The sequence below is a fragment of the Pristis pectinata genome, chromosome 4, assembly GCF_009764475.1.
Source record: "Pristis pectinata isolate sPriPec2 chromosome 4, sPriPec2.1.pri, whole genome shotgun sequence".
Taxonomy (NCBI): Eukaryota; Metazoa; Chordata; class Chondrichthyes; order Rhinopristiformes; family Pristidae; genus Pristis; species Pristis pectinata.
Genome location: NC_067408.1, coordinates 42,794,423 through 42,808,572, shown reverse-complemented (window position 1 = coordinate 42,808,572; position 14,150 = coordinate 42,794,423). Strand labels below are relative to the sequence as shown.

General features: G+C 39.6%; 1 protein-coding gene across 1 annotated transcript in view; it reads right to left on the bottom strand.

Annotated features, from left to right (window-relative positions):
• slu7 (SLU7 homolog, splicing factor) overlaps positions 1-14,150 on the bottom strand; it is a 41,529-nt gene that overhangs the window by 18,531 nt on the left and 8,848 nt on the right. Inside the window, exons 2-5 of the mRNA XM_052013717.1 lie at positions 7,378-7,591; positions 5,506-5,659; positions 4,668-4,748; positions 3,183-3,347 (exon numbers count right to left, since the gene is read on the bottom strand). Coding sequence (XP_051869677.1) covers positions 3,183-3,347; positions 4,668-4,748; positions 5,506-5,659; positions 7,378-7,550 — 573 coding nt within the window. The 5' untranslated portion in view covers positions 7,551-7,591. The remainder of the gene's footprint in view (positions 1-3,182; positions 3,348-4,667; positions 4,749-5,505; positions 5,660-7,377; positions 7,592-14,150) is intronic.

Sequence of the window (14,150 nt, the reverse complement as noted above, 5' to 3'; positions counted from 1 at the left end):
AGCCTCCAATACTCTAGGGAGAATAACCCAAGTTTGTCCAACTTGTCCTTGTAGCTCATACCCTCTAATCCAGGCAGCATCCTGGTAAACCTCTTCTGGACCGTCTCCACATCCTTCCTATAATCAGGCGACCAGAACTGCACACAATCGTCAAGTGCAGTCTGACTCAAGTTTTATGTAGCTGCAGCATGACTTCCTTACTCTCATACTCATAACACCCCTACCAATGAAGGCAAACATGCCATACACTTTCTTTACCACCTTATTCACTTGCATAGCCACTTTCAGTGAACTATGGACCTGGACCCAAAAACCCCTCTGTACCTCAATGTTATTAAGGGGTCTACCATTAACTGTATATTTTCTCCTTTCATTTGACCTCCCAAAAAGCAATACCTCACACTTGCCCAGATTAAACTTCATCTGCCACTTCTCTGCCCATATCTACAACTGATCTATAACCCATTGTATTCTTTGATAGTCCTTCACACAGTCCACAATCCACCAATAGTCATCCACAAACTTGCTAATCCACCCATCTATATTTTCATCCATATCATTGATATATATCACAAACAACAGAGGTCCCAGCACAGATCCTTGTGGAACACCACCGGTTACGGATCTCCAGCCAGAATAACACCCTTCCACCCCTACTCTGACTTCTATGAGCAAGCTAGTTCTGAATCCAAACTTGCAATTCACCCTGGATCCCATGCATCTTTATCTTCTGAACCAACCTACCATGAGGGACCTTATCACATGCCTTACTAAAGTCCATGTAGATAATGTCCACTGCCTTAACCTCATCAAGTTCCTTTGTCACTTCTTCAAAAAACTCAAAGTTTGTAAGGCATGGCTTTGACCTGCCCCGCACAAAGCCATGCTGACTGCCCCTAAGCAGGCCATGCCTTTTCAAATGAACGCAGATCCTATCCCTCAGTATCCACTCTAATAATTTCCTACAACTGAGAAGAGGTTCACCGACCTACATTTACCTGGATTATCCCTATTTCCTTTCTTGAACAAAGGCACAACTTTTGCTACTCTGGGATGTGCTACTCTGGATCAAAACTCTGGGACCTCATCTGTTGCTAGTGAGGACACAAGATCTTTGACAAAGCCCCAGCAACCTCCTCACTTGCTTCTTTCAATATTCTGGGAGATATGCCATCAGGCCCTGGGGACATCCACCTTAATGCTTTTCAGAAGACCCAGCATTACCTCCTCCTCAATCTCAAAATCTCCCAGCACATTATCACACCCGACTCTGCCTTCACTGTCCTCCAAATCCTTCTGCTTGGTAAATACCAACGTAAAGTACCGTTTAGTACCTCAGCTACTTGCCACAAGCCCAAGCACCAATTCCCTCCTTTATCCTTGAGTGGACCTACCCTCTCCTTAGTTATCTTTTTTCTTAATATGTATAAAGTGCCTTGGGATTCTCCTTGATCTTGCTCGCCAAGGACATTTCATGGCACCTTTTGGCCTGCTTGAGCGCTTTCCTGCTATCTTTATAATTCTACAAGGGCCCAGTCTGATTTTGGCTTCTTAAACCTTACATATGCTTCCTTTTTCTTCCTGACTAAATGTAGGACCTCTCTGGTCATCCAAGGTTCCCTTACCATCCTTAGTCCTTACCAGGACATATCAATCCTGAACTCTGATCAGTTGGTCTTTAAACAACCCCCACGTCAGGCATGGACTTGTCCAACAGCAGCTGCTCCTAATAACGCCCCTTAGCTCCTGTCTTATCCTATTATAATTTGCCCTCCCCCAATTTAGTAGCTTTCCACAAGATCTGATTTTATCCTTACTCATAACTATTAAAAATAATGAATTGTGGTCACTGTTCCCAAAATGTTCACCCACTATCAGGGTCTGTCACTTGGCCTGGCTCATTTCTCAAAACCACATCCAGTATGTTTTCACCTCCAATTGGACTCTCCACATACTGTTGCAAGAACCCCTCCTAGATGCACTGAAGAAATCCCACTCCATCTAAGCCTCTTGTATCAAAGAAGTTCCAATCAATACTGGGGAAGTTAAAATCCCTCACTATGACAACCCTGTTGTTTCTGTACCTTTCCATAACCTGGAGACAAAACAGAAATATGGTACTAAGATGGTGACAGACTACAAAAGTCTTAAAAAAAGTTTCTATTTTGCTCCTTTAAACTTAAGTATGATTAAAATCTGAAAGAATAAGACTCCTCACATACAAATATTAATTTTTAGTTCCAGTAAGCTTATTTGATGGTAATTGTGACCTTTTAAAAAGCTACTTAAGATTGAATGAACATGCTCTAATTTTTTTTCTGTAGCATTTAGTGAATAGGCATAGAAACTTCATGGTCTTCACATATTTCAATGCAATGCCTCTCTGGGAGGAACTGCTACTGAGTGCTTGAAGGAGAGTTGGGTAGCTCCAACAGCAATTTCCTTAATTTTCATGTTTTACTGCAAGTATGAACACCGGAAGTTTATTCTTAACAACACTGAGCAATGACAAACTCTTAATTCTACAGCAGGATCTGGGCCAATAGTATCCTCGTGCAATAACCTCCATTTCTCCTCAACCATTAGTAAAATGTGAAAGATGGTAAAGCTAAAGCACAAAAAAAAGTGTTAACAAAATCATTTTTAACACAGATTTTTTTAAAATAGTACTTTGCCGATTCCTTTCCCATCCTTCAGAAATTGCATCTAAACTTCACCATCATCTTTTTATTCTAAAAATCAGAGTCATAGTTTAAATCTGTAGGACTTCCACAATTTCCTTAAATGGAAATGTACTTCCCCAAACAACATGGGCATTAAAATAAATGGTATCCAAACATGTTTTGATCATTGACGATACCACACCATAAACAACGCCATAGTCAGTCACACCCTCTGAAATGACAGGGCTGAAAAAGCACACTTTCAAATTAATGTCAGAGGATAATTTTGGAAACTGTGCTTTAGAATTAAAAAATGTTGGTGTAACACATTTAAAAAATTTGTAAGAGATCCGGATGTTGTACACAACCAGATACAATTGAATCCAAATGCTGTGATCAATTAATAGGTAGTTTTACACATAATTTAATAAAAATCACTTTTGAGCTATTGCAATGTGTTTACACAGCTATTCTTCTACAAGGCTAAATAGAAATTCAATAATATATTCTATCACAAACCAAGTCAACTTTTGAATATTCCTCCACAATCCTCATGTGTTCCTCTGAATCATAACCATTCCAACGATCACGCTTTCCATCATAGTCAAATGAAAGTGTTGGCTGTATGTGCTCATCTGCAGCAATGTTGATACCTGTAAATTTTGCTCCTACTTTTCTGGGTCTCTATTCAAAAAAAAGAACATTAGAGAGAACACTACAAAACAGAATTTGAGCAAACCAGCTGCAAGCAGGCAATAGTAGTTTTTTTTTTAAAGAAAAGCTGTAATTTCACCAAAAATTTACAACTGGAAGTATTTTAATTTCTCAAAAAAAATTAATTTCAGATCTTCACAAATAGAAAATGATCAGTGCAGAAAACTAGATGGCATACAATACTCAGATGCAAATGGGAGGCAAACAACCCAGGGTTTTAAACAAATTCAATACTTAGTTAAACCAAGAATACACATTGGACCTTATAATAACTGTGTACTGTTATTATTTTTACCAGTACTACGTCAATACACTCTGTACTAACCCAATGTAACTGCACTGTGTAATGAATTGATCTGTATGAACGGTATGCAAGACGAGTTTTTCACTGTACCTTGGTACAAGTGGCAATAATAAACCAATACCAATTACATTCTGCAGCAACTCTGTTTTCTTTAATCAATGTAACAGTTTTAGATTAGGCTGGTAATTAACCTTAAACCATACTTTTACTTATTCATTCTTAAAGGATACAAACATCACCCATTCTTAACTGCCCTTGAGAAGATGGCAGTAAGCCACCTTCTTGAACTGTTGCCTCCTGGGGAACATAACCACAATGCCAATGTGTGGAGAGTTACAGTGACTATGAAGGACCTTTAATGTTAGGGTAGCTGTAACCTGTAAGATAAACTACAGGTGGTGATGTTCCCATTCACCTGCTTACCTTTGTTAACGGTAGAGGATGCAGGCTTGGGATATGCAGCTGGTAGAGTGCAAATATGTAATTGCAGTGCATTTTATATATGGTGGCACCGCAGCCACAGTATGAATGTGATTGAAGGAATGAACTCATCCAGAGAGGGTATTCTACCACCTTCCCAATTTATTCCAAACCCATTCACACTTCTACAAGGTATATCAGATGGTGACTTGCCTAATGCAGGATTCTGAACCAAAAAAAACGCACAGCAGCAAAACATACAGAACTTAGTTTGTAGTGTGCTTTTTGTTTGGGTGAATTAGCTACAAGTAGGCAGAGGCAACGTAAAGTTACATACCCTACTAAAATGATTAGAACTGCTTCAGGATATGTTTGGAAACTCAAGTTCAATAAGTGAAGGCTGGATCCATCACAATCTGGCCAATTATTTTCTGGAAACTGTACACCTCTACAGATACAGGCCTTCATAAATAATTTCTCATTCTGATATCCCTGTTGTAAAACTGTATCAGCAGAAAAGCCCCAAGAAAATAATTTACGCAAAAGTACAACCAAGTGTCACTTACTTCCATGCAATCTTTTTTCACATGTGTTAGTGCTCCACAATTTTCACATGCACCTCTCCGGTATTTGGTAACCAAGGGACCCTGAGTAAAAGAGTACACATTAACACTTTATCTCCTGAATGCTTTACAAATACCATAGTTAAGCCCATAACAAATTAATTTTGTACAACACAACATTATCGAAGTAGAACACATCCTCCACTGCTTATAGAGCCATGCAAATAGCTTAAAGGAGACACAAATACTATGCTGTATCTCTGCAGTGCAAATTAGCACTAAATCAAGAAAAAGTTCCAAATTTTCCATTACTTCACTATAACTTAGCAACACTCAAACTACAATAAAAAAAAGGGGAGTTTTTTTGGCAAGACAGATTTTAGCTTCAGGGACCACTCATAAAGTTAATCTACAATTAGTTGAAGCGATTTACAGGTTACAAAACAAATGTTATTTGGCTGAAGCTAACATTGCACCATCTCAGCTGAGCCACATTGATGCACTGTGGAACAAAATTTAGTCTACTTTTCCAGAGACGTTTTCGGGGGGGGGGTCACACTTAATTGCTAAAGAAATCCGTCTTCCCTGTGTTTTTAAACTTGAAATTAATTGATTGCCTGCTTAGTGCCATTCAATGCTTGCAGTTTTAGAATACTCAGTCTACTTCAGTACCAGCCAGTTGAAGTTCTTCCCTTTCATCTTTTTACAAGAATATTTAACAAATGTTGTGCCCCATTAAAAATGCTTGAAGATCTCTACAATTGTACTTATTCTCATTTTCTTTTAATATAATGAAATTAAAAATTCCACATAAAAGCAAATGTAGATGCACCTTACATACCTCCTGTATACCTTTCTTGTACCACTCTCCAATCAAATTGAATTTCTTTTCTTTCTCAAGTTGCGGCCTTTGATGTTTGAGAGTTGGTCTTTTGGAAGGATCAATGTACCATGGAACTGATGATATATACTGAGGAATGTGTGGGTTGATGTCTCTGTTGGGCACAAATGAAAACAAAAAGTTTAGTAGTCCACATTTTGTTTTAAAAACATGGATTAAGAGTTTTTTTTAAGCTAACCAAGGACAATGTCCAAAAAGGAACATCACAACTATATTGCAATGGTATGTCAGAAATGGAGGAGGTCAGGCTGACCCAACAAAGAAAGAAATGAATGGAAATCCCCTACAAGCACTTAACATACCTTTATTAATAGATTGTTACACAAAACTGGCAAAAGCCTACTAGTAGGTGAAAAATCTGCTCCTTCATTTGAGATACAGTGTGGAATACCCCTGAATTCTCCAAGGTGCATCATAAAATAACACAACATTTTACATTTCACTTCACACTAAGCTGCTAGTGAAATACGAACATTTTTATTTTACTTAAGAATCCAAGTGGTGACTGCTATCATCCAATGTGCCATCTCCATTATGCTGGAGAGAGTGTTTTGACCAGGTCAGAACATCATACCCCAGCAATACTCACTGGCAAAGTGCTCAATCTAACTAATGAGTAGACAGAACAAAATGAGATAAAAATGCAAACAGCATCAGAAGCTTTGAAGAATCTTTGTTGATGGCTAAAGCTAACTTTTAAATTAACTACTTTTGGTTCCATAACTTTAAAAATTTCAAGCTATTTTTGAAGTATAAGTAAGCTCATGAGAAAAATTGTAAATTGATAAGTAATAAACTTTGAAAAATTTATTCAATAATGCATAATTTTATTATAAATAATAAGTTGACTGTTTCACCAATTGTGTGTTTCTAACACATGCCACGTGTGGCATTAGTCAATGCTTTTTAACCCAATATAAAAGCAGAAAATTACACACAAGTGCTTTAGGCAAGATTATAAAAATAGAAAACGAGATGATCATGGTAACAGATATTCTTGAAGACATAGTTGGTTTGGGCTACCATTCTATTAGTGCTAGGTCCAAGTACCAGATCCCAACAATTCCAATGCTCAGGTGTTCCTTTCCAAATCCTCTAGTACATCAGAACCTCCTCATGCTCACAAAGATGTAAACTACATTACTTATGGGCAGTTTCTGGTAATCTCAGACTTTGAGGATTGGCAGATAACAGGATTGCTCTAATGTCCCCAGGTCCTCAATATTACTGCAGAGTTCTAATGGCACCCTTCTCCAAGACTCTTGGACAAAAGCCAAGGCGTCCAAGCCTCAAGACCAACTCCCCAAAGTTAATCAGCCCATCAAAATTATTTCTGCATATTTGTACAGTGCGCCCAACTCATTGTGAGGAATGCCTCTGAAGACCTGCTAGTAGTAATAAAGTAGCACAACGGTTCCAAGTTCAGACTTTTTCAATCTTTTAGGAAAGTGAATCAGGCACTTTAATTCAATAGCTTAACACTTAAGCAGTGCAAGAAACATTATTGATCCCATACATTAAATAACATGTATGCTACAACTGAAGAAAACCAAACATACTGAATAATCGGTAACTGAAAAATATGAATGCAGTGAATAATGCTGAAAACCTTCCATATTTCTACCATTCCATCTCCAAGGACTACGAATATCAGCCTTACAGTTTCGTCCTTTCAAAGCAAAATGATCAAATACATATTGACATGCACTTTCTGCCCTAGTCTGCAAAACAAAAACTGATCATTCAGTGGGTTTCTCCCTCTGACAGCAAATTTAAAAGTAAATGTTTTAAATTTAAATGTTAGTCACTTACTTTCCTTCTTCATCAACTTCTGCTGGAGCATTACCAAGCTTTCTTTGCTCTTCTAATTCTTTCTTTTTTCTCCAGTCCTCTCGAGTCATCTTTTTTGGTTCATCGCGGCCCAACACACCAGCAGATTCCTCAGAAGCAGACGGATTCTTGTTTTGTACAGTCCCAGATTCCATCTTGCCTTGATTTTAAGGAGTTCCTGATCTTAATCGGTGAACTGAAAAGCAACATCATATTGGTCATTGCTTTACTAATTCTGATATGGGGTTTGAAAATTTGCCTGTCAACTAAAATTAAGAATCTTCAAATTATTGATTATTCTTGATTGGATATCTTTATGGAGCAAAGACCACTGAATGCTGACCTGCATAATACCACACAAGCATAAATGGACAAACACAGCAAAAAATCTTCACAATTTGATTGCCCTAGATTCATAGAATAATACACCATGGAAACAGACCTTTTGCTCCAACTCGTCCTTGCCGACCAATGTGTCTATCTAGGCTAACTGCATTTGCCCACATTTGGCCCATATCCCTCTAAACCTTTCCTATCCACGTACCTGTCCAAATGTCTTTCAAACATTGTAATTGTACCCACCTCTACTCGCAGCTCATTCCATATATCCACAACCCTCTGTGTAGAAAAACTTGCTCCTCAGATCCCCTTTAAATCTTTCCCCTCACATCTTAAACCTATGCCTTCTAATTTCAGTTCTACCCTGGGAAAATGACTGATTATCTACCCAATCAATGCCCCTCATAATAACATAAACCTCTGCAAGGTCACCCTTCAGCCTGTTCACTCCAGAGGAAACAGTCCCAACCGACCCAGTCGCTCCTTGTAACTCAAGCACTTCAGTCCTGGCAACATTCCTGTGACTCTTTTCTGCAGCCTCTCCAGCTTAATCACCACCTTCCTCTGGCATGGCAACCAAAACTGCACACAATACTCCAACTACAGTCTAACCGATGATTTGTACAATTGTAACATGATGTCCCAACTCCTATATGCAATGCCTTGGCCAATGAAGGCAAGCATATCACGTACCCTCTTCATCACTCTGTCAACCTGTGTCACCACTTTTAGGGAACATGTACTTGTACCCCAAGGTCTCATTGTTCAATAACACTCCTCGGGGCCCTGCCATTCACTGTTTATATTCTGGCTTGCTTTAACTAACCAAAATGCATCACTTCACACTTCAGCTGAACTCCATCAGCTATTCCCTTACATATTTTCCCAATTGACCCAGATCCTATTGTAGCCTGAGACAAACTGTCTTCCCTGTCCACTATACCATCAATTTTGGTGTCATCTGCAAACTAACTAATCATGCCACCTACATTTTCTTCCAAATCATTAATATTCATGAGGAACAATAAAGGCCCCAGCAACAACTGCTGCTACGGCACACCACTGGTTACAGGTCTCCCATCTGAATAACAACCCTCCACAACCATCTTCTGACTCCTAAAACCAATCCAATTTTGTATCCTGTTTGCTATGTCACCCTGGGTCCCATATATTCTAACCTTCTGGACCAGCCTATTTTTCCATATTTGTACAGTGCACCCAACTCATTGTGAGCAGTGCCTCTGAAGACCTGCTAGTAGTAATAAAGTAGCACAACAGTTCCAAGTTCAGCCTTTTAGGAATGTGAATCAGGCATTTTAATTCAATAGGTTAACACTCAAGTGGTGCAAGAAACATTACTTATTCCATACATTAAATAATGTGTATGCTACAACTGAAGAAAACCAAACATACTGAATAATCGGTAACTTGTCAAGTGCCCTGGTAAAGTCCACAGAGGACGCCCACCACCCTGCCCTCGTCAATCCTCTTGGCGGCCTCCTCAAAAAAACACTCAAATTTGTAAGAAGTGATCTCTGACGAACAAAGCCATGCTGAATATCCCTAATCAGTCCCTGCCTTTCTAAACACAATTAAATCCTGCCAGGGCCCCAGCAATCTCCTCCCTTGCTTCTCACAACATCCTAGGACATACCTGGTCAGGACCCAGGGCTTTATCTACCTTTGTTGACACTACTATTGTTGGACGAATCACAGGTGGTGATGAGTCAGCTTACCAAAGCGAGGTAGGACACCTGGTTGAGTGGTGCCACAACAACCAACTCTAACTCAATGTAATCAAAACTAAAGAGCAGATTGTTAACCTGTCCTGGACCCAGCACAGATGCAATCGCAAGGAAAGCACACCAGCGCCTTTACTGTTTTAGGAGGTTAAGGAGGCTCAGCTTGTCACTGAACACTAACAAACTTCTACAGATGTACTGTTCAAAGTATCCTGACTGGTTGCATCCTGGTCTGGTATGGCAATTCAAATGCACAGGAACGCAAAAGCTGTAGGGAGCAGTGGACTCTGCCCAATACATCACGGGCACATCTCTCCCCACCATTGGTAGTATCTATAGGTGATGCAAGGCCGTAACATTCAAAAGATCCCCACCATCTGGGCCATGCCATCTTTTCACAGCAGGTACAGAAGCCTGAAGTCCCACACCACCAGGTGCAAAAACAGCTACTTCCCTTTAACCATTTGGTTCTTGAACTGGCAGAACCATAATCACTACAGTTTAGCAACACCATGATCACTTTGCACTAAAATGGAGACACAGATGCTGGAATCCGGAGCAACACATAAAATGCTGGAGGAATTCAGCAGGTCAGGCAGCATCCTTGAAGGGTCTCGGCCCAAAACGTCAACTGCTCATTTCCCTCCATAGATGCTGCCTGACCTGCTGAGTTCCTCCAGCATTTTGTGTGTTGCACTAAAATTGACTGCTTTTTTTGTTCTAATTGTGTTTTTTCTTGTAAAAATTGCATATAATTTGTTTTTCTTGCAAATGCTGCTTATATGATGTTATGTGCCTGTGATGCTGCTGCAAGTAAGTTTCTCATTGCACCTGTGCATACATGTATTGTGCATATGACAATAAACTTGACTTTGACCTTATGCACTGCAAGACTACCAACACCTCCTCCTTCGTAATGTCAGTATGTTTCAGGATATCACTGTTCTCTACACCGAACTCACTAGTTTCCATGTCTTTCTCCATGGTAAATATTCATTTAAGACCTTGTCCACGTCCTATGGCTCTACACTTGGATTACCACACTGTTCCTTAAGGGAACCTACTCCCTAGTCACCCTTTTTCTCTCATTAAAGGGGCCAGGGACAGCTCAGGGTCCCTTTTATCCTATCTTCCTACATCCTTTATACTGCTCAAGGGACTCACTTGATCCCAACTGCCTATACCTGACATACTCCTTTTTTCTGACCAAACACTCAACATCCCTTGTCAACCAGGGTTCCCTAATCCTGCCAGCCTTGCCCTTCACTCCAACAGGAACATGCTGCCCTGGAACTTTTCCTATCTCACTTTTAAAAGCCTCCATGGATAGAAGATTGGCTGACTGCCAGAAGGTACAGAGTGGCAATAAAGAGGTCCTTTTCTGGTTGGCTGCCGGTGGCCAGCGGTGTTCCGCAGGGGTTGGTGATGGGTCTGCTACTTTTCATGTTATATGTTAATGATCTGAATGACAGAATCAATGGCTTTGTGGCCAAGCTTGCAGATGATACAAAAGATACGTGAAGGGGCAGCTAGTGTTGAGGAAGCAGGAAATCTGCAGAAGGACTTGGACAGGTTGGGAGAACGGGCAAAGAAGTGGCAGATTGAGATAGCATAGGGAAGTATATGGTCATGCACTTTGGTAGAATAAAGGTATAGACTATTTTCTAAACGGGGAGTGAATTCAGAAATTGCAGCTGCCAATGGACTTGGGAGTCTTAAGTGCAGATTTCCTAAAGGTTAACTTGCAGGTTGAGTCAGTGGTAAGGAAAGCAAATGCAATGTTAGCATTCATTTTGAGAAACAAGGACGTAATGCTGAGGCTTTGTAAGATGTTGGTCAGACCACATTTGAAGTATTGCGAGCAGTTTTGGGCCCCATATCTAAGGAAGGATGTGCTGACATTGGAGAGGGTCCAGAAGATGTTTACGAAAATGATCCCGGGAATGAAAAGGTTAACGTATGAGGAGCATTTCATGGCTCTAGGCCTGTACTCGCTGGAGTTTAGAAGGAACTCATTGATACCTACTGAATATTGAAAGGCCTGCATAGAGTGGACATGAAAAGTGTAAGATCAGAGGGCACAGCCTCAGAATAGAAGGACGTCCCTATAGAACAGAGATTAGGAGGAATTTCTTTAGCCAGAGGGTGGTGAATCTGTGGAATTCATTCCCACAGATGGCTGTGGAGGCCAAGTCATTGGGTATATTTAAAGCGGCGGTTGATAGATTCTTGATTAGTAAGGGTCTCAAAGGTTACAGGGAGAAGGTAGGAGAATGGGGTTGAGAGGAAATAATAAATCATGATTGAATGGTGGAGCAGACTCGATGGGCCAAATGGCCTAATTCTGCTCCTATGTCTTATGGTCTCCCATTTGCCAGACATCCCTTTACTTGCTAACAGCCTCTCCCAATCAACTTTTGAGAGTTCCTGCCATTGAAATCAGCCTTCGCCTAATTTAGGACTTCAGTTTGAGGACCAGTCTTATACTTTTCCATAATGATCTTGAAACTGATAGAATTATGGTCACTGGTCCCAAAATGTTCCCCCGCTGACGCATCAACCACTTGCCCAGCCTAATTTCCTAAGTGGAGGTCAAGTGTATCCCCAACAACAGTGCATATCTTGAAGTGATCATAACGAAGTAATAAGTTGAGGAGTTCAAGTTACTTTATGTTCATATAGCCCTTTTATTTCAAAACACCCCATGAGGTGAGAGTGCTTTCAAATGAACTGCCTTCTCTTCCTGACCCTTAATGTGGGAACAATACTTTTCATTTAATCTCACCGCCTTTCAATTACTGAGATATTATTCATATTTATTTGCCTATATACTCAGAACTGCTGAGAAAAACAGATTCAATCAATCAGGAGATCAGTCACCTCATCAAAAGTCTGCAAAAAAAAAGTTCACTTACAAATAATTTTTTCTTCTTTTTTTAAAAACATGATTACTCAAGGCAAGATTACAGCAGCCACTCATTCTGTACTAAGAAACTAATCAAATTGAGCTAGCTTGCCCATATGCAGTAACAATTCTCACTGCCTCAAGCTAAGAATGAAAATATTAAAGAAATAAACTAAGATCCCAGATGAAGGGTCTCGACCCAAAACTTAGGACTGTCCATTTCCCTTCACAGATGCTGCCTGAACTGCTGAGTTCCATGAGAAGTTTGTTTTTTGCTCCAGATTCCAGCATCTGCAGTTTATTGCATCTCTAGGATTAAGTGTTTGCTAAAGCCTAAATATTAGAGCACATTCCTCTGATAATCTTCTGACCTTGAGTGGCAATAGGAAATGAAAAACGTTCTGAATGCTAATGGAATAAAGCTGAAGAAAGATGCACAAGGTGCAGGAAAATACGTAACACATTAGAAACTAGCCATATTGTGATGGACAGTTAAAGTTAATCTTCAAATAATTTTCCCTAGAAAAGTAAGTTGTTGACCTTTTGAAAGGAACAAATATTTTAATATTTAATGATAACATACAGATTATCTTAAAAATGGTCTACAAGGTTTTATTGAGTAAAAAACTGCAAGATTTATAATAGTAGCATCCACTCACAATTAAATTGTATTACAGTAAAACTCCCATAATTTAGTATCTGATTATTCAGAAATCCCAATGGTTCAGCAGCTGGCTCACTCATTAGTCCAGAGTGCGAGCCAGGGTCCAGACTGTGGGCTGGAGGTCGAGAGTGTGGATCATGTATGCGACTGAATCTGGAGTCAGGGTGGGGAACACCAGGGGTTAGGAAATTTGCAGCAAGAGCTGAAGTCTGGAGTGCTTGTATGTTTCAGCTTGTTTTGATTAGCTGAATTATACAAGCTGAAACTGACTGGGTACTGTTTGCTCCTCCCTGTAAACTCACTGGATTCAGCAGAAAATTTGTTATACTACTAGTTACTATACTACCTGTGTAACACATACAAAAAGTTAAGCGTGTGAGGGGATATTAACAGGAGAAACATCCAATAGCCCAGAAAATCTGCTGGTCCAACATCATCATAGTCCCAGGATGTCAGATTATCAGAGTTTTATTGTATTTAACTGATCTGTTAGTTCCATAACCTGATGAATGGGTTTCCCTGATGGTTCATAGAATAACTGCACCAGTATCTTTTGATCCCAGTATCATTTGCACTCCCCTAAGTCCCACAGATAAAAGTATCATAAATCAAATACCGCTAACCAATGTTTGGAAGTGAAAAATCAAAATATTTTTTTTAAAATACCTTGGATACCCAGTAGCTAGTGACTGAGCATTAACTCAGAAGTAGGCTCTACAGTAACTTGTTCTGACATGCGTTATACACAAAAAAAACTTACCATCTGATCCTTATAACTCACTGATTTCTGCAGCTGTCGTCTCGTGAAATAAGCACCGTACATGTAAAAAATCTACACTACTTGAGAGACTGCTTAGTTCTATTAATTCTGACATATCCATTTTAATGGTTCAATTTTATACCATTATACAAAACAAAAATCTGAGAAATTGTGATTAAGGCTGCAGCAGAGAGAACCTAATGACATTTGTCAAACTCCTTAATAGTTATGAGGTGAATGCCATTTAATGTATAGGAATGTAATCAAATATTTTATCTAAAACCAACTGTACATTGCATGACAAAATTTCATCAAGGTTTATAAACTCTTTTCATCGTGTGAACT